Source organism: Micropterus salmoides, unplaced genomic scaffold (assembly GCF_014851395.1).
Source record: "Micropterus salmoides isolate LMB-PRFRI ecotype aquatic unplaced genomic scaffold, ASM1485139v1 Ms_hic_scaffold_23, whole genome shotgun sequence".
In the NCBI taxonomy this organism is placed as follows: Eukaryota; Metazoa; Chordata; class Actinopteri; order Centrarchiformes; family Centrarchidae; genus Micropterus; species Micropterus salmoides.
The window spans coordinates 14,467,477-14,487,917 of record NW_024041484.1 but is presented as its reverse complement, the minus strand read 5'-3'; the positions used below and the strand labels follow the sequence as shown (position 1 = coordinate 14,487,917).

Sequence of the window (20,441 nt, the reverse complement as noted above, 5' to 3'; positions counted from 1 at the left end):
AAAATAAAGTTGTTTAGGCTTTTCTAGTTTGGCTGTACAAAGGTGTACAAATTTGTGCCATATCAGAATGAGCAATACAAGCTGTTTCATTGACATTGATCCTCATTGTCATAGGATTTCATACACAGCGACATTGGGCACTCCTCTATAAATACAAAAAAAACATGTTTTAGCAGTTGTACTACTCTACTTTCAGACACCTGCACAGCCCATTTCCCTCAATTTTCTCTCTCCCTTCCTCACTGGTCCTCCCCACCACTGTGGCCCCTGGGGATTGAGATTGTGAACCTACAGGGGTGGAGAACAGAGCAGGTAGGCTGGCCCTCCGCTGCCTGGCCCTGGGCAGAGAGGAGGCAGACTGAAGGGGCAGGACTGTCTCCAGGGCCTGGGAGAGGCGCCCAGCGAATGTGTCCCTCTCAGCTGTGAGAGGCATGCAGGGGGAGGTGATGGTGTAAGAGGATGAGGAGAACGGGCCTGGAGGAGGGGTGGAGGGCTGCTTTGGAGGAACGGCCAGGGGCCGGAGAACATGGGAAAAGGAGTAGGAGGAGGGGGGGACGCAAACAGACATGCTACGATTTCGACGACGGCGCAACTCAGGCTGTAAACCAGGGAGGGGTGATGGAAGAGGGTGGGGCCACCATGAAAAACAAACATAAAGAAATTAAAACACACAAAAAGTACCTGAACATAGAAAACAACAGACAAATTAAATACACAACCACAGGACACACGTATTAAAATTAAGTAAAGAATACACAAAACAAAATAAATTATCTGATGAAAAAAGTTCCCAAAAAAGTGACATTAAAGTTAGTTTTACATAAACAAATACTTGACATTATTTCCATAATTAGAACTTACTTAAACAAGAAAGATTACAGTTCCTAAATTATTAAGGATTTGGAGAAAATCTCAATCTGTAAAGGAAAAATCACTGCACCAGTGACTTTGCAGGAGTTCCTATTTTGTTCATCAGCAAATTTCTGAATGGAGCAAAACCTTTACATGTTCTGCATCATACTGTTAAGAATATCTAACAACACAAACTGCCCAACAACACAAAGAAATTAAAATTTACTTGGGAACAACTGTAGGAAAGACAAATAAAAGACAAAAAAACAAAAAGAAAAGAAAAGTCAATTTAAAACAAAATATAAAACTAAACCCAATATTACATAAAAGGAGAGAAGGATCATTCAAGATATTCAATTAGGTAGTTGGTATAAGTCTGTCATTAAGTCTGTTTATCTACACAGAGTCCGTTGGCTCCAAGAAATTACTATTGAAGAGGAAATAAGCCTACTGAGAAATGTTATGTCCCTTCAAAGACAGACCTCAAAATAAGCCAGAACCATCATTAAATTATTCAATCAGCATGCAAATCGACATCCCTGACTATCCAGCGGAAATAAACCAGTCAGTGGAGGTGCTGGTAAACTGGAAGTCAGACAACAACATTAGTTTCCAAAAGGTCAGCAGATGGAAAAGTCTAGGGTGGGAAATTAAACAAGAAATGCTCCCCTCTCTTTAGTAAGTACTTATACGGTGCCCTGCTGGTTGCTGTAAGGCTGCTAAAAGGTCATCAATTGAGGATTATGGTAAAAACAGCAAGTATGTTCAGCAAACATTCCCTGAGTGAGTGAAGGAAGCTAAATAAAATCCTGGGTCTTAAGAGAGAAGTAGAAACCTGCTCAGTCTACAATGTGAAGATTTACAATTCATCAGTATTCAATATGAATGAAATGTCATGTAATGTGAATAAAGAATGACTTGAACAAGTTTTAAAATATTAAAACAAATAAATATACAGCATAACAATTATAACAAAAACAATAGTAACTGAATAAACAACATATACAACAAGTAGATGTGTAGATGATGGAGCATTACAAAAATAAAACGAAAATGCAGAAGAATGGAGGATTGACGGAAGAAGATAGAAAGAGGTATATTGCTGATAAAATGGCAAGATTGAGGAAAAGAGGAATGCATAACATCTGGTAGGCTTCTAACATGAAATACAACAGAAAATGAATGATTCACTGACACATTATGTAAGTAAGTGGTTGGCTGACTATGTGGATTACTCGCCTGCTGGCCAACTAAGTGGCTGAGAATAGACTGGGTATTTGATATAAGCTGACTGATAAATATTGGAGTGTGTTATTAATTGACTGATTGTTGGCCAATACTTCATAAACTTAGACAAACGCACTGTGTTTTGTTTGGTAAATGTGTTGCTTTCTCTGAGCGGGCAAGAAAAAATTAAATAGCTTCTAGTACTCAGCTTCTCCAGGTCAGAGGGGATCATCTCCAAATAAATAAAAAAACATCAACAACACACTCTTGTGTATTTAGTTTAACGCACACCCAAGCAATCATCAGCCTACTCACTAACACTGCAAACATCATTCCAACTCACTCCCACTCCAAAACACAATGCGGTGCTCACTTCAAACTGATAATTTTCAACGTCACTCACAGATGTGTCAAACATGACCTAGCCCTCACAAGTGCAAGAGAAACCTACACATGCGTAATTGTCTAATTTGGATGACATCGCCACTCACCATTGACTGCGACGGCTGGGCGTAGCCTGGGTGCTGCTGTGGGTTAGCAGAGGGGTAGGGGGTTTGAGGCTGGGAGGGGGGCTGGGAGGAGGGGTAGGGGGTTGGGGCTGGGAAGGGGGCTGGCTGGAAGGGGGGCAGATGTACGTCATGGCCAGCTGACCCAAGTGGGGGGAGTCTGAGGAGAAAACTGAAGAACCTGTGCCGCTGTCTAAACCTCCTTCAGCTGAGGGAGAGAGAGAGACAGAGAGAGACGTGTTAAGAGATCAGATCAGACATCTGCCAATTCTACTACATCTCTATATTGTCTAATAAATTCCAGGAATAATCTTTTTTTTGCACTCCATGTATATATACACACACACACACACACACACACACACACACATATATATATATACACACACACACGTAATATTTCTGCTGTTTGAATAAATGGATGGGCCACAGGGGAGGACACAAGTTGTTTTTAAAGGGCACGACAATTTATGAACAACTACAATAGCATACAATAACAGGAAGAAATAATTAATAGTTCCAGTAAACTTTCAGTTTACAATAGGAGGACTGTAAATTGTGTGCCACATTTGAAAGGTAAATCAACAATGGCTGCCCCCGGTTTACAGTCTCCCCAGCCAGCATTTGCCAGACGTCTTTATGTCCCCATACAGAAAACTTAAATCAACACATTATAAATGCTTAAAATATGAATATGTTTCTTGAAAAAACAAGTAGGTTTATGTTTAAAAGCATTGAAATAATCTTATCAAAGTATGCATGCAAAATATTTTTTATAAATAAGGAGAAAATAAATGAAAGTGTTCAAGGACCTTAGCAGGCTGAAATATATGTGGCAATGCGGCGCACTACGATATCGTCTGTATCTACTATTTGTAGTTTGTCTTACATGTGTGTGAGATGCTGGTCTGCTGATAGTGACGCTGCTGTTGCTCCATTTCCGTCTCCTCTGTCTCTGCCTGCAGACACACAAACACAGGGGTCAAACTAAAAGGAAAAGTAACAACTGACGGACAGCTAGGTGGAAATGGCATTGAACATTAATGGTAAAGACTTCTTGTGTGACGAATGCGTATTGCAAATCATTTGCAATACCCATGTACTTGGATATGTTTTCATACGAACTTAAAACATAAAATACATCTCCTGATCAGTCTGTTCAACAAGCAATCTATATTACAAATATACAACTTAAGTACAAAAGTACTTAAAGGCTGATATACTAACAAACGAAAAACCGTTTGATCTTATAAACATTAAACTAGCTGACAAACCTGTGTGTGTAAAGGTTTGAGTGACTCTTGCTGCTGCTGCTGTTGTTGCTGTTGCTGTTGTTGCTGTTGTTGTTGTTGTTGTTGTTGAGTCTCCAGTTTTCTCTTCTCCTGTTCCTCTCGTACCTGCTGCCTCTGTTCTCTCTTCCTCCGGATCAGAGACACGCGGTCCTTGATAGCCTTGGCCATGGTCTTATGGTCACCCTCAGCAACGTAGCCAGACTCAACCTGGGGAGTTTTGTGGAGTCACACAGATACTCTTTTTAACAAAACATGCCCAAACACCCCAACCCTTCCAATCATTATTTCAAACCTTAATCTCCTCCTTTCCATCTTTTCTTACCATCTAGTTCTTTCTATACAATATTTATCCTTTCTGTCCATTCTCTCTGAAATCCATTCCTTCCCTACCCCCACCTGTCCACTATACATACCATTTCCTGGGCCACATCTTCTGGGACGTCTTTGTTCAGGTCAAAGGAGAATTCGATGGCTTCGTTGTCTTTGTATTTGCCTGCAAACAAGTTACAAATGGCTGGTCAGGCAGCTGCCCCTCTGTTTTCTTGGGAGTAATTAGTAGTAGTGCTTTGATTTTTCAACAGCTAAATGGTGATTTTTGGGCAGCTAAGAAAACCTGCAACATGTTAATATTTGCTTAAAAGTATGTGTTTATGGGTATTTTACAACAGCTAAGGATGCTAAGACATATGCAAAACATTTAAATTTGATGAAAATATTAAAGTATTCCTTGCCTTTGAGCTTCTTGACATCATCTATCCTGAGCCAGAGTTTGATGGCAATCATTTCCCCATCATCCTCCTCTGCCAGTTCAACCCTGACCCCCGTGTCTTCCTGAAAGAACGCATGGTTCAACAGGATCTTTATAGCATACCTAGAGGAACAAGACAAAAAAAATAGATAGGTAAGAGAGGATTTGCTTCTTGATACTACCAGCAATGCCTTTTGAGCTGGTCTCTGCTAAGTAAATAGAACAAACATGGTTTTCTATTTATCGGTAAGCTTTAGCTAACCTAACTTTCTTTCTAAAGCAGTACACATGAACGCTTTGGCACACCCACAGCATGGGCAGAGACTGGGAACAGAGGACTTGTTGTTTATGACCAAGAAGCCGTGAATCAAAACAGGATTTAAAAAAGAGGGTGATTTTGCCTGTAAACCTTATTGGATGTAGAGTAGTGATATTGTGATCTTTGACTTCTTCTAAAATCCCCAAATCCAAAAGATATCACTAGATATTGATAGTCTGTGTGTGTATGTGTGTGTGCGTGCGTGTGTGTGTGCGTGCGTGCGCCTCACCTCTCATCCTTGTTTGTTCTGATGCAGCAATCTATAATTTCCTTCACCTCAGGAATGGCTACCTTGTCAAAACTGGCAGGCTTCACTCCCTGCACACATAAAAAAAACAAGAGCAGTGAAGACGAAGAACCTTTTAGTGAAAGACAAGCAGAAGATCACACACACTAACACACAACGGTAAATACATTTGCTGGAGTGTAAGAAAAGCAAAAGCACATGTGGTGTTTCGCACTGATGTAGATGAGATGTACTCTCTACTGCAATCTTTCAATACACACACAAACATACCGTACATACATACTGACCATACATTCATTCTCTGAATCTCTTAACGCTAAACCACTTCATTTTGTTCAAGAAAACAGACCAATGTTTTTGTTTTGCATCTGTATGTGATGCGTCATAAAATTATCCTTCAGAATTGGAAAATGGAAAACAGGACAAATTAAATGAGAAAATAAAATAGAAATATGAAACAACACTTAACTGTTAAATCCATTTTATGTACAGCAGGATTAACTGTACTATCTATGAAATACCCAATCTGTAACTATAATGAAAAAATGCAAATAGAACATTTTGCCATTTGACAGACAGCGGTCCTACAGTAAGAGAGACCGTGCGGGGTTAATTCTCAGAACCAATTAAGAGAACTGGAGCACATTTTGATGGATAACACTAATAAAAAGAATCAGCAAGGACCCATTCAGAAGTTTGGCACTAAGAAAAAGCACTTCTGAGGCCTAATATTAGAAAAAGGCCACACTGGAAAGCCTGGGTCCAGAAAAAAGCAAACAAGACAACATGATACAGCACAATGTAGGATTTTAGTGTTTGGTGATACAAGGGAAAAATGGTAGTACAGTATAGTATAGTAATAAACTTGTTTTGGGCACTAAGAACAAGGAACCGCTAAAGGCCCATCAAAGTTTTAGATACTATTCAGAAGCCCAACACAACAGCCAAAAGGCATCTTAATGACCAGCCCATTCGTTCATATGCTGCTAATGGAGGAACAAAAAAAGAGACTGAAGCAAAGACAAGCAACAGGGGAGCTGAAGCTAAATTCTGAATAAATAAAAAGGTAGCAAGCTTAGTTTTTTCCATTTGTCATTATGCTGGTAGGGAGAATGCTACAGTGTATAATAATGCCAAAAAAAGTTCTGGGCAATCATGTAATCAGTTGAATGCATTTAGTTGTTCTGTGTAAAATCTCCTAGCTCAGTTGTGCCCACCTGAAAAGCAGTTATTAGAAACAGATAATGAAATATAATTAACATAGATGAAAACTTTTTGTAACGCATGTCATTTTCCTCATATCACATATAACACATCAAACACAAAGTGACTCACAAAGATGAGTCCAGATTTGATGCAACAAAAACCTCTTAAAAACTGTTACTATGAGTTACATGACAGGTTTAAGATTTTAAATAAAAGGGTAGGTAACTTACCTAGAAGGTACTAAGACAAGTAGACTAATGGCCTACTTGACAGACAGTTTTCAGACTAAACTGGTTGCAAACAGACAGAAAAACTGACTGTTTATCTCAACCTGTTTGTGCCAGCAGACAACCACCTCCTTCTGCTCTTTTCCTCCAGCCCCGTCTTCCCTTCCTCCTTTCTCTCTTTACTTTCTTGGCCTGTTTCTGTCTTGCAACCCCCCCAGTTCAACATTACATAACAATCCCCCCCCCACACACACACACACTCACACACACACACACACACACACACACACACACAAACACACACACACACACGCACAGATTCCTAGGCCAAACAATGTTAAGACTGATGGAGGAAGTAATGGCATTAAGTCTGACAGAAGAAGGGAGGCTAAAGGAAAGAGAGAGAGAGATGGAGAAAGCAAGATTTCAGTTCAACAAGCCTGACTGGAGTTCAGGAATGTTCCACTAAGTACATCAACAACATGTATGACCACAAGGCAGGACCTTAGAGTCATACAAAATAATCGAAAGAGCTTCCAACCTGTATGAAGTTTATCAAAATTAAATAGGGTGCACATTATGATCCTAAACGGATTTTAAGAGTGACATATTGATGTGAAAATAATTGACTGTATATATGGCAAAATGTTCATGTGAGTGTATTTCCTTTGTTGCACATGCTAGGCCAGTGGTTCCCAACCTTGTGACCCCCTAAGATGAAGCAATGTCTAAGTGTGACCCCTTGTCATGGGTTCCATATGTCTATAAGTTATGACCTGAAAAAACTTGTATGTTTGTACTTCCTGGCTCTTAAAAATAATACTTAGCACTGTGTAGCATCTTAACCTAGCTATGATTGCTGTCTACCAGCAATGGCTATCCTAGCAATTATGAGTGCTTGAATAGTTCACCATTGACATCACCAAAGTGATTTTTGAAGTCGCTTTGGACAAGAGCATCTGCTAAATGCCACAAATGTAAATTACCTGAACAACCAAAGTGTGTTTTTTCTAAGTTTTGTTTGAAAAAATGCAAATAAATATAATTTTGTAAAGCATGATGATTTGATCTGCTTTCCTATCCCTTTTGATTGTCTCATGACCCATCAGATTTTTTCTCCCGCAACCCTTTAAAAAGGGACCCAACTACCAATGTGGGAGCCACTGTGCCAAGCGTCAGTTTCTTTGGGGTCCAACTGACAGATCAGGCTGGAAATTCAAATTCAGATTCAGCTGGTGACGATGCAAGTGCCTGATATCTATACAGAGATGACCAAAGTGAAAAGAAAATACCTGGGTAATGTTCAGAATTGGCACAATAGACAAAGAAAAGAACTGCCAAACATCCTGAAAGACTCAACCTGTTTGTGACCTGTCTTAATAAGCTTAATAACCCATCTACAATAAAATGCTAGTGAAAGGAGGCAGTAAGGCTATTTTTTTATTTTCTAAAGTTACAGTTTCAACACCTCATGGGTTAATTGAGGTTTCTAACTTAGTGAGGACTGACAGAAGAATTGGAGGGTGAAAAGCTGTAAGGATGGATTAGGCAGTGAAATGAAAGGAAGCAGGTGACTGAGGCACCCTGTGGTTGTCACAAGGTTGTGTGTGACAATAACAAATACAGACAACTGAAGTTGGTTGTTTGACTGTTTTGCTGAATGCCCTCTCGCTTTCAGTTTATGAGATTACTGCTGTTTAGTTATAACTCAAACACACACACACACACACACACACACACACAGTGAACCCAAAGGCTGAGGTCACAACGATAATCAGATACAATTTGATCAGTTTTGTGTGAGTAAGAGGAGGGAAAGGACAGGCAGAGGGCCAGACAGACATGTGGATTGAAGTATACTGTCTGAATTTCTGCACATGAAGCTTCACAAATATTATCTAAAATACTGTAAGTGAAATAGAAAATAAAACACATCTGTTTTTATTTTTGGTACACGCGTTAAAGGCTGCCAGTGTGTGTCTAAAGTTACCATAAAATTTTAATGTTAGACTTCACCAGAGGTGACAGAGGGACTTGTTTTAGCTGAGGGCTACAAACAGCACTGCATTTCTGTAGTATTACTAGCAAGATATTTTGGTATACTGGTAGAAATACTCCTTTAGGTTTTGCAAAAACTTTATTTTACTTTATTTAAGTAAATTAAAAAGTGCACACATGTTTGCGCATCTTTTCTGATTTGCACTGTTGCTTTGGCGACATAACAATAATTTTATTGTTTCCAATAAAGCTTAAAGTGAACTGAAATAAAAGATGTGTTAAGAGGAATTCAGAAAGAACAGAGCGATAATGGAGGGACCGATGGAGGATAGAGAGAGAGAGAGAGAGAGAGAGAGAGAGAGAGAGAGAGAGAGAGAGAGAGAGAGAGTTTCTAGTAAATTCCTCTGGTCCATTAACCGTCACTGTCAGCTTTAACAAAGCTTTCCCGTGAGGAAAGGAGGGAGACGGCGCTCATCTGCCTGTATTTGTGTGCGTGTGATGACCTCAGCAGCACTCAAGTTAAAACAGCCTCTGATAGCATCTGTCGTCCTCTCTGTCTATGTTTCAGTCTCTGTCTCAGTTTTTCCTCCACAGTGTTTCTAACCAACCGTCATCTCAATTTTAGCAAATGTTACCAAAAAAAAAGTTCTCTAGGTGCTTTTTTAATCAAAAGGGATGATGCAATGGTCTTTTTATCAGTCAATTAATAGATCCACTAAAAATAATGGAAATTCACTCTGATGTTTTTGTGAGGATGTGGTCGACAGACCCTGTGCAACGTTTCAGAGCACCAAAACATACTTATTTTCCCCTCATATCAAGCCAGTGTAAAACCTTTGGTAATAGTAAAGAAATTAAATTAATTTTTTGTTTTCATTCAAGATATTTGCCTCAAAACTGTCTCTTGGTGCTCTGCTTTTACTCTTTTACTAATCTCTGAGAAGCTCCAGGGTTAAAGTGCCTTGCTCAAGGCCAATACAAGACAGAGCAAGAGTGAGAGGTGGGGAGGGAGGGAGAATAAGCGAGAGACTAATTAGTACAAAAACACAGTCATATGACTGGATTTCTTACAGCTCATGCCAAACTTATTACTACAGTCAGTAAACAAGTATGTGGGGAGTGGCAGAGAGAGCCGGTGGTGAGACTAGAGACAAAAAAAGACAGACAAGGCTGGTTGATACAGCACATGAATGTCACTGCATTGTCATTCGCATCTGAGTCATTTAAAAGCCATACTGTACAGGAAATGCAGACTTACACTAGTAACCCGCCTATAGATCTGGGCAGCATTTTGACATTCAGAGTAGGGGTACTCTGAGGTAGCCATCTCCAGCATACACATCCCGAATGCGTAGACATCTACAGATTCATCATACTTCTCCTCATACATCTCTGGAGCCATGAACTCTGGGGTTCCTGATGAAAAGGAGAGGAAACAAAAATGAGCTATTCCATCTCTCAGTCAAGTTTTTTTTTAATATAACACACTGACCAAATATCCCTCTGAGAAACACTGTAGTACTGTAGAGTAATTCTGTATATGATGACTGCTCCACATTGACTGTTTTGTCTCAATTGTGTGAATAATATTTGTATATTTCTCACTCTCTGTGCATTGCTCACAACAGTATTTCGCTGATCAGATTTTGACAAGACAACACAATATACTGTATCTGCACCATGAGATGTAAATAAACGCCATGGCTAAAAAACACTAACTGGCTCAGTCAGTTATGCAACACTAAAATGGTTATGGCAAGTAGAAGAGGATCTCTAAACACACAGCTTGGAAAATCTTTCTTACAAACTCACTTACTGATACCACATAATAGCCCTGTTGTGTGTGTGTGTGTGTGTGTGTGTGTGTGTGTGTGTACATGCTCATTCATACATGTGTGTGTGTTTGTGGATTTCTGCAAGTGTCCAAATACTTGAGGTCTGCCTAATTACTACAAAGCAGCTGTGAGATTTACAAAGCATATAATTCTTGCCTCAAGTGACTATGCGAACCACAGAATACCTGTGGTCAACTACACAACTGGACTACTGAGCGGCAGCTAAGTGTATGTATGTAACACAGCAGACACTCTTCACTCCACATAAGTTTAAGTGTGTATTATACGGAGGGTATGTGTGTTTGGGGTGTATCTTTGTTGTATGTGTTTGCAGCCATCACATTTCCAGATAGCTTAATCCTAGCTTACTAGCAGACTGAGTGGTGTGTATTTCACTTTCCAAATACCTGTGGTTTGCATTCACAACCAGACATTTTAGAAGCAGTAAAATTAATCTACAGTAGGCATGTGTAGGTGCACAGAAAGTGTCCGTGTTTGTGGTTGTGCTTATACGAGACAGTGTGCGTGGACATGCGTGTGAAGCGGTTATTGGCAAACTCACGGAAACGATCTCACGGGTTTCACTTTCTCCACCTTCACAAATCTAAACATTTCATTCTGATATACAAATTTAAGTCTGACTACAGAGACGACAGTATGCATGCATGCAAAAGATAAGGAATGTGCGTCTTCAGCGGCTCTGTGTATGCATTTTTCCTACCGATGACACTCTTAGCAAAGGAGGCCCTCTTCAGCGTGGCTAAACCCAGGTCCCCAATCTTTACCGAGCCTGTGGGCCCCGTGATAAAGATGTTGTCACATTTCAGGTCTCTGTGAATAATGGGTGGAGCTCTGGTGTGCAGGAAGTGAAGGCCTTTGAGGATCTGTCTGCACCACGAACGCAGGACCTTGATTTTCATCACCTTGAAGCGCTTCAGGTAGCTGCAGGACAAAGAAACGCATAAGACAGCATGTCATTAAACAAAGCAAGATTAAGTGTACCAAAATATACAGTAAGCGGCAGGTTCAACATAACATTCAAGTGGCCTTTGTCCGACATAACTGCCAACTACCTTCCTCTTGAAAAGTCATTGTACTACTACAACACATCTGAAATCTCACATGCTCAGATGTATCAGAATCATTGTATTGAGGTTGAGGGGCACTCAGATGACACTTGAACTGTTTTGAATGTATTCCACAGTAATATTATTGCAGGACACTGAAAACCATTAATTATTCCAAAGCAAGTCATGGAGAGGCAGACGACAACCAGATAAGAGCCACGGAAATACGGATAATGCTTCAATTAAAGATGAAAGCTTACACAACCAAAGTGGATTACTGTCTGATAATTCCAGCTTAAAGACATACATCATAAATATTCACAAACACGAATGTGCCCTCAAAAACAAAACAAAAAAAGACAGGCAGTCACTGACAGACAATCTGGTGTCTGCATGGTTAGAGACGGAAATTGCTTGCGTGCCAAATTGCCATTGGAATACTGAGACAGACAGATATTTTAATCTGGATTCACATATGTCTGAAAGAGCTAGATTCAAGACAACAAGAATGACAGATGCAAAGTCAAGGAACAGCCAGAACGCATGAACTCTGTCTTTAGTCTATTTGGCCATATGACAACTTCATGTAAATCACACATTTTAGCAACTTCTAATAGCAGCCATGTTAATGCACATTATAAGAGAAATTTTAAAGGTGGTTTCTAAGTGGGAGCTGTCTGTTTTTAACCACTTCCTTCTGAAGAGTTATGAGAGTCTGGAACCTATCCCAGCATACACTGGGTGGAAATCCTCAGGCCATCACAGAGCTAACTGATCCACACCTGCGGGTGATCTGGAGCCTCCAGTCCAGGTGGTTTGCGTGTCTTTGGAATGTGGGAGAAAACTGACAGAAACCCCACAGGATGACAGGGAGACCAGGACAGGAATTTTACTAGGGGTGAAACGGTTACCGGTTTAGTGTTAAATAAGTAAAATCCCCAATGGTTAGTATTTGAATTTTAATAATGATTAAAACAGTGTTTGATTACTGCGTTTGGAAAAACATGCGGTAAATACTGTCCAGCATGACGCAGGCGCAGCATGCAGCGTCAATCATTTGAGTCATCTTCATCACCACCATCTTCTTTTTTATAGTGAATGCAGGGTAAGTACATTTTTTTCTGCACAATGTGGGGACTTAAGAATGGGGGGAAAATGCCATGGTTTGTCAGTCTAGTTTTGCTAATAGCTTTTAAACTGAGTTGTTCTGCTGCTACATGTGTCGTTTGTCTGCAATCTCTATGCATTGTGCTACACGTTATATAGTTCAGTCACCCAACCAACATATTTTGTTCATTTAAAATCCGGCAGTAGTAACTTTAGAGACTCCTATACAAGATTACTCTGTATGTACTATCACTGTTTACTTATGACTAATTTGCATTTATGTAAATTGTTCATGGGGTCATTACATATAACATCTTTAATGTTAATGCACATTTGATATGGTTTTCATATTTTTACATAAGGTATTGGCTGTTATTATTTTAATGCAAACAAAAAGTACACAGTGCTGCTAATTTTATTTGTGGTTTTCAATATAAAACTTGATGAAATGGTTTCAGTACTTTCTGAACATTCTCAGCACATTTTAACAATACCGCGATAATACTAATAACCTGATATCATTTTGGTGATTATAATTGTGATATGAACTTTTCATACCGTTTCAGCATTTTACTGTGTGATATTTATTTCAGTCAGCTGCACGACAGCATTCCAGACTTAACATCTCTTTCACTTTCAGTCAGATAATTTAAAGATCATTTCTGTTTTTATCGATTCAATTAGATGCAATTATTCAATTAAAAAGGCTTCTGTCAAAAGTTCTCTTTAAGAGCTTTGGGAACTCATTCAAAATCCATTTGCCTGTCACTCTTGATAAGCTAATTTAAAATCAATGTTTGAATTCCAAGCAAAGTGTTTCCCCATTTTCTATTGTCAGCTGGAGACTTCTGCCTTTCTCTCTTCAGCTAAATTCAAGTACAGAGTGAAGACCAGACACGGGACGCATGGTAACCATTCCAAGACTCGTCATCTTTATGTATTGTTTGATTCTGCTGGTATCTGCTAATTTCACTGAATCACAGCATACAGATTCGATTTACTGCAAGTAAGTCAATGTCCAAGCTTTAAACTTGAACCGCACAGTGATGTAGCCTCCTGGTCCAGACAGCTAACCCGGAGCAGCATCAGTGAGTCTGGCTCCAGCATCACTGGCAGCTCCACTTACGCACGAGTGGCAGCAGCTGCTCTAACAATGCAGCAACTGCAAATCTGTCTTAACTGACAAGGAGCCGTTCAGACAACTCTGGACTCATCACAGACACGCTGCCTCGACCAGATCTAGGCTGCTGGTAGAAGCTCCAGTGACTTTATTGTGACCCTGTGTCTTTACCAGAGTAGACTACATCCATTATTCCTCATAAAATAAAGAAAAGCAGCAAATGATAAACTGGAGGGGGAGAATTGTTGCTTAATTCACTGTTAATTCAGCATTTGAGCTGCATACGCCTTTTTATCTTAGGGATGCACTGATGCACTACTGAAATTGGCCCGACACTGACTCAGACAGCTGGATCGAGTATCGATGACAAAGGGGACGATATATGGGGACGATCTATTCAGTTCAACCAAATGCATACTACAGGATGCGTCAGCCGTGCGACAGTAGACGTGAACATTTTTCCAGGAGAGCTAACGTAGCATTTTTGATTTCCAAAGTTAGGAAGTGATGTTTAAGTCAAGTCTGATATTGCCTTACACACAAAAGAATGACTCCCAGTAGCTTCCTCACAGTGAGGAATACAGCTTATTAATTTTACACTGGTATCGGATTGGTACTCAGCATAGGCCAATACCCAAAGCCCAGATATTGGTATTGATATCTGTACTGAAAAAGTCAGATTGATGCATCCCTACTTTACCTGTAAAAATAGCTTCATCCCTAGTCATAGCATCATAAGTTGACAGAAGCTTCATCATAAAAGCGTTGAAAAAGTGGTTTTATTTATACATGTTACCATATATCACTGCAGAACCCATGAAATGTTAATACACACAACAATTAAGTACTTCTAACAATAAGAATAATAAATTACACAGTGAAGTGTCTCTCCTTACGTTAAAAGATTAGATTTTCTCTTATAACCAGTTCTAACCATTTTCCTGTGTCTTTAGAGGTTAAACAGAGGAATTTTTTAGACCAAATCATCAGGGCAGATGCATGTATTTTCATTGGCAGTTTGCCTTCAGGGCACGGAACACATTAACAGACAATGAAACAAATCTTTTAGGGACTTTTTAAGGAACCTACCTTAACATGTACATCTGAATTACTGTGTATACACTAAAAACTTTCAAAGCCTCCCCCTCTTCCTCACCTCCACCTCCATTCCCTCACATTCAATCTCTAAGTTGTTTTTATTTCTTCTTCTCACATATCTTTTAAGAAGCAGTCTCTTCTTCCTTTCCTCAGTCTATACCTTTCTTCCCTTTACCTACCCGCCCTCCTCTCCCTCGCCTGTCTCCTCTACTTTCTTTCTCTCCCTTTCTGAAGTCAGAACAGTGTTGACAGAGAAGTTAAACCCTGTGGCATGTGTTGCTGGAGTGACACTGCACAAAGCATCACACACACACACACACACACACACGCTCAACCATGCCCTCTTTTCAACACATATACCAGAAATATGCAGACATATGTGTATATACAGTATGTGAACAGTACATACACAGTACACATATGTGAACAGATAAACATCAGACACAGTTTGATCTTTACACAGACACACATGTGCAGCAGCAGAAACACCTCTGTGCCTCTTTCTCTATCTCACACACACCCCTGGCGACACAAAGATAAGGGGTCTCTAATACCCTGAACCAACACTGGTCAGTATTTCCATCCTCACCATCTCCCTCCTTCCCTATCATTCCTCCCACTCATCATCTCTCTTTATTTTTCCACCACTTCAGAGTACAACAATCCCCTCTCCTTTCTGAGTCTTCATTGGACAACAGCCAAATCCCTGTGCAGCCTTGATCCTGTTCATATATGTACATGCATGCATTACACATCCTTAAAAACATACATGCATGTGAGAAGACTTAACTTCCTGCATATATTATGTAGAGCTAAAAGATTTGATTAGTCGACTAAACATTTAAGTGATTATTTTAAGCAAAATGCCAAGTTGCTACTGGTACCAGCTTTTCAAATGTGAATGTTTTCTGGTTTTCTAAGTCTTGGTAGTACACTGAATAGTTTTGGGTACTGGAACTTTGTTTGTCAAAATAAGACACATGAAGACCCATTTTTATACTTGCTCTTCTTAACATTAGGCTTTTGCATTCTGGTGACTCATTTTGTCCAAGATCTTATATGTATATTTATGTATAATCCTCATATAGTAGTAATCAGTGGAAAGTGTCAGAAAGGTTCGGGAAACAGAACCCTTTTTTAAACTTCCTTCATTTTACTGTTATGTGTGAAACATGCCAGGTAGATGCAGAATGGAGAGCATCTGTTCTGCTTCTGCATTTGCTAACAAATTTGTGAAGCTTTTTCAGTCTTCCAGTGGAGGGCGCTACTGTCCTTTGTAGGACTGTGCTGCTGGATTAATATCCTCACTCTGTGGTCACAGGTGGTTGATTAGTTTGTCATTCACAAGCTGTATTGAAACTGGATATCTAGTTATTTACTTGTCTATTGTTCAGACTATCTGTGCATCTATCCGCCTATGAGCTTATCAGACTGTTTGACTTTCTCTCTTCCTCTTTCTGTCACTTCCTAAAACTGTACATCAGTCTGGTCATCCGTCAACCTCTCCCTCTGTCTGCCCCCCCACCACCCCCACCCCTGTCAGGAATGACAGGAATCTGCAGCAGAAGCAGCAGCTGGCAGGTGGGCCAATGTCCCGCGAAGCACTGCACTGGCACGCTGTGTGCCACACACCCCACTTTTAGCCTTTCATTGTGTCAGGAGCCCAACAATCACATTTGCGTCCACAGACACACATCTAATCTATACAAACAGGCATGCGGTTATAGCATGGACAATGACAGCCACAGATGCATCAATTCTCTACAGTGAATTTTTAGGGAGGGGAGCAGAGATTGAGGGGAGAGACTGACATTCATAAAGAATTTCCTCTCAGGCAGCAATAAAGTTTTGACATGCTAACCGCAGATACACAGTTTGTCACACACAGAAAGGAGTCTTTCTATGATTATTTTGTGTGTTAGATGATACAATCGGATGAGGAGACCTTATTCTGGAACATACGTACATAGATGGTCATATAAATACTGTCCATAACATACACACAAACACATACAGCACGGAAATCCTTCTCACGACATCATAGTGAAAGGCCATTTGAACAGTTGAAAATAGAGGAAAAACTGCATACTGGTTTGACAGGAAAAATGATACAGGTGTGTGTGTGTGTGTGTAATTTCTACATTTCAACAAAAAACTTGAGGTGAGTCATGATCTGTAATGATATATAATGATATCTATAATGATCAGTAGGAAAGGGGAAAAGAGGTGGTTAAGAGTGTGTGTGTGTTTTCTCTTGACATTTGAACATCTTTACTTTGAACTATTTTTTGTTCATTTTTGAAACAATTAGCAGTGTATTTTTTTTGCAGTTGTGTTTCACACTTTAAAGTCACCTGAAGTGGTAGTGGTAGAAACTACAGAAAAGAAAGTACTCCTTTTGGGTTGCTAAATGCAGTTTTCCCCCGACCAAGGTCACTAAATTGACATATTGGAAAAATGTATTTTCTCTCTCATGTACTCACGTTTTAAGGGTCCCAGATGTCATTAGCTCAGTCACCAGAACAATACATTTCTTTCCTTTGCATGGTCCCTCCCAGGAGTCATAGAAGCGGACAATGTTAGGATGCTGGAGACCCTTCAACATCCCGGCCTCCTCTTTGAAGCGCTGACGCTCTGACTTGGACAGCTTGCGATCCTTCACCCAGGAGAGAAGAGGAAAATTAGTCATACATACAGTATATAAAAACTAAGGAAAGATTGTTCATCTGAAATCTAGAGGAAATAAGTATTTACACAAAAAGAACACAATGTATTAATAGTACAGCACTATTATGGTGAGTGAATCAAATTAAGAGGAAAGAGGGTTTGAGGGGTGGAAAAGAAACAAGTTAGGTAAAGAAGAGAAATGAGCGGAGAAATAATTAATGCTTAGAAAACATAAAACCATGGAATGATTTTATATCTACAGGAACTAACTTTTTACATTGGTGGAACAGGTGTGCCTAACCTTTTAATTTAGCTGCACCAGAAAATGATTTAGATGCACCCAATAATACATTTTAAGCGGAAGGGCAGCTGGCCATGCACCTGTCATGGCACGGGACGTGTTTCTTGGAGACATTGTACTATTAAGTATTAATTCAGAATGTCAATGCTCCGACAACAAAAGCACTGTTTGAAATAAATGCAATACAGAAGTGCGCACCCATTTGTTTTTTGTGTTTTTCACTGGTGTGACCGAAAACCAAAATAAAAAATATTGCCCATGATATTGATGCCACTAAAATACAACTGTAGATAATATGAAACCTGGTACTATCAGAGGAAAATGGTGCCACATTCCATTCAAGTTCACTAGAGAAAAGGATGTGGATATGGATAAAATAGTAGACGGCTCTTTCATCCTTTCAACTCAAAGAAGCCACAAACATCCCTTAGAGTGAGTACGAGGCTGTATTTTGATGTGTCTTTTTTAATTAGTGCAGTACATGCTTCATTTCTCTGACAGGTAATTTGTGACAAACTAGTTTCTAAAAGTGAATTGTAAATGAACTGATGTGACTTTACATAGGAGGCCAAATTAGGTAAGCTACTAGTGTGTGTTTTTAATCTTACATATTTCCCCCTTTATTCTGATCCTGTGGTCACTCCCCGAGAGTTAACAGTGGGTAAGGTTGTAAGCTGCGTTTCTCCTCTGATACAAACAGGCCTTTCACTCCACCAGGAGGGTGTAACATGCTCAAATACCACCGCCCTCTATGTGAGTGATGACATGATCCCTCACTGGCTTCTCCCCAATAAACACCCCCAATTCTTTCCTGAAATGCACATCAAATCTTCAGGTAACAGATCCCACTTCTTGTGTCCCTCATAGTTTTGTTGTTTGGATGTGCATCATAGTCTCTAACACAGACGCCAAGCTATAACTGAGTCTTTATTAGTAGTGGTCGTGGTTACCAAGTGAGAGCTTGACCAAAACAAGCTACAGTTACGTTCAACATTCTTCCATCCTGTGGAGGACTAGCTTCTCAGAAGAGCCCTACATACACACAGAGTTTAATGGGCATTCCAGCTCTACCACTGATACCTCAATAAACACAGATGCAAAGGGCAGTGTGGGCGGGTCAGACCTCGTAAAGTAGTGTGTGTGTGCATGTGTGTGTTCATTTGTACAACATGTGTGTAAAAGGTGTCATGCATTCAACTTACATGTAAGCTTTTATTACAAAAGAAGAAAAGCTAAAAATAAATGCATTAATAGGCATTCATTTTGTGCCTTTAAACAATTAGTTCTGCTGCAGATTGTTTGTGGGGCTTGTGTATCATGTTTTAGTTAAAGCGTGTGTATGTGTTTATAGTTGTCGCCAACACATTCAGAACATCACTGCCCCAAAAAGAAACAGGGGATGAGGATGTAAGCCCATATATGGTTGCTTCCTGTGTGACTCTAGTAGTTACATAGTTACGTTTCAAGATTATAATGGTTATCAGGTCATGTATGTTCACGTTGTCACAAGATAACCTGCAGTTACAAGTAGCTTGCACCAGAGATTAAAACAAGTATCAAAAGTGATGTTTCAATTAACCTGCAACAAACTGAATTTTGTGCTCATGACAATGTCTGTGACCCTTTTAGAGGATGAAATTACATGCAGGCGAACAGACAGCTTGGTCTGCAGACAAACTCAGAAAGACAGCAAAACAAATTGTCAGTTTTATTTTCAAGTTGCATTTAAAGACGCAACAGTATTTTTAAGGTGATGCAAGATCAGACGTTGGAGGTTAGACACCTACTCCCGGCAACAGTATCAGGATTATCACCATGGCAACCAGTTTTAAGAAGAGGTCCAATGAGTGGCACCTTGCCTCCAATTCTGTTAGGGGTTTGTATGTATGTATGTTCTAAATCAAGCACAGACAAATGAAATGTGAATCAGTACAGCATTGTTTTTTAGTACTTCAATTGAATTACAAATGAAAAAAACAAAGCATCCACTGCATTAGTGCAAACCATCTGAGACGAACCAAAAGCATAGCATCAATCGTTCATGGTGTTTAAACCAACAGTGCCACTAAATCCCAAAATTCTGGTATATGAAGGTACTACTGAGCGTCATAACAACATCAGGGAGATATCTAAATAGTCACGTGGAATTCCTACTTTGATAATCCACGCCTACCTCGCCAACCAATCAACAACTCAGCACTGAAGGCTCTGCCAGGTCACGGTGCGTAAGTCTTTTGAAATGTTATAAAGCTATTAGAAAACCTTGAGAGCTGCTTCAGAGATCAGGACAATCTCTGAGGTGATGATCTCATATTGTCATATTGTATAACCTGGGGCCTCGTTTATATCATATGACTTACAAGAGAAAGAGAACATCTGAAAGCCTCAGTGTGATTCTGAGTGCATTAATGTGTGTAGAATCCGTGTGTGTGTGTGTGTGTGTGTGTGTGTGTGTGTGTGTGTGTGTGTGTGTGTGTGTGTGTGTGTGTGTGTGTGTTAGGGCCCGTAACAGCTTATCCCTTCGTCCTGCAGCAACCACTTCAGTGATGATGGCCCATTAACTGACAAACATCCATGTATGTGCTTTGCAACCCTTACTTCTACGGTCTCCCTCTTTTTCATAA

At 39.9% G+C, this 20,441-nt stretch overlaps 1 protein-coding gene across 1 annotated transcript in view; it reads right to left on the bottom strand.

Annotated features, from left to right (window-relative positions):
- Positions 1 to 20,441, bottom strand: part of wnk1b (WNK lysine deficient protein kinase 1b) — a 100,815-nt gene that overhangs the window by 35,994 nt on the left and 44,380 nt on the right. Inside the window, 11 exon segments of the mRNA XM_038738390.1 lie at positions 293 to 598; positions 2,571 to 2,663; positions 2,666 to 2,793; positions 3,475 to 3,544; positions 3,860 to 4,084; positions 4,291 to 4,370; positions 4,609 to 4,748; positions 5,174 to 5,262; positions 9,881 to 10,038; positions 11,179 to 11,399; positions 17,333 to 17,505. Of these exon segments, the coding sequence (XP_038594318.1) occupies positions 293 to 598; positions 2,571 to 2,663; positions 2,666 to 2,793; positions 3,475 to 3,544; positions 3,860 to 4,084; positions 4,291 to 4,370; positions 4,609 to 4,748; positions 5,174 to 5,262; positions 9,881 to 10,038; positions 11,179 to 11,399; positions 17,333 to 17,505 (1,683 nt within the window).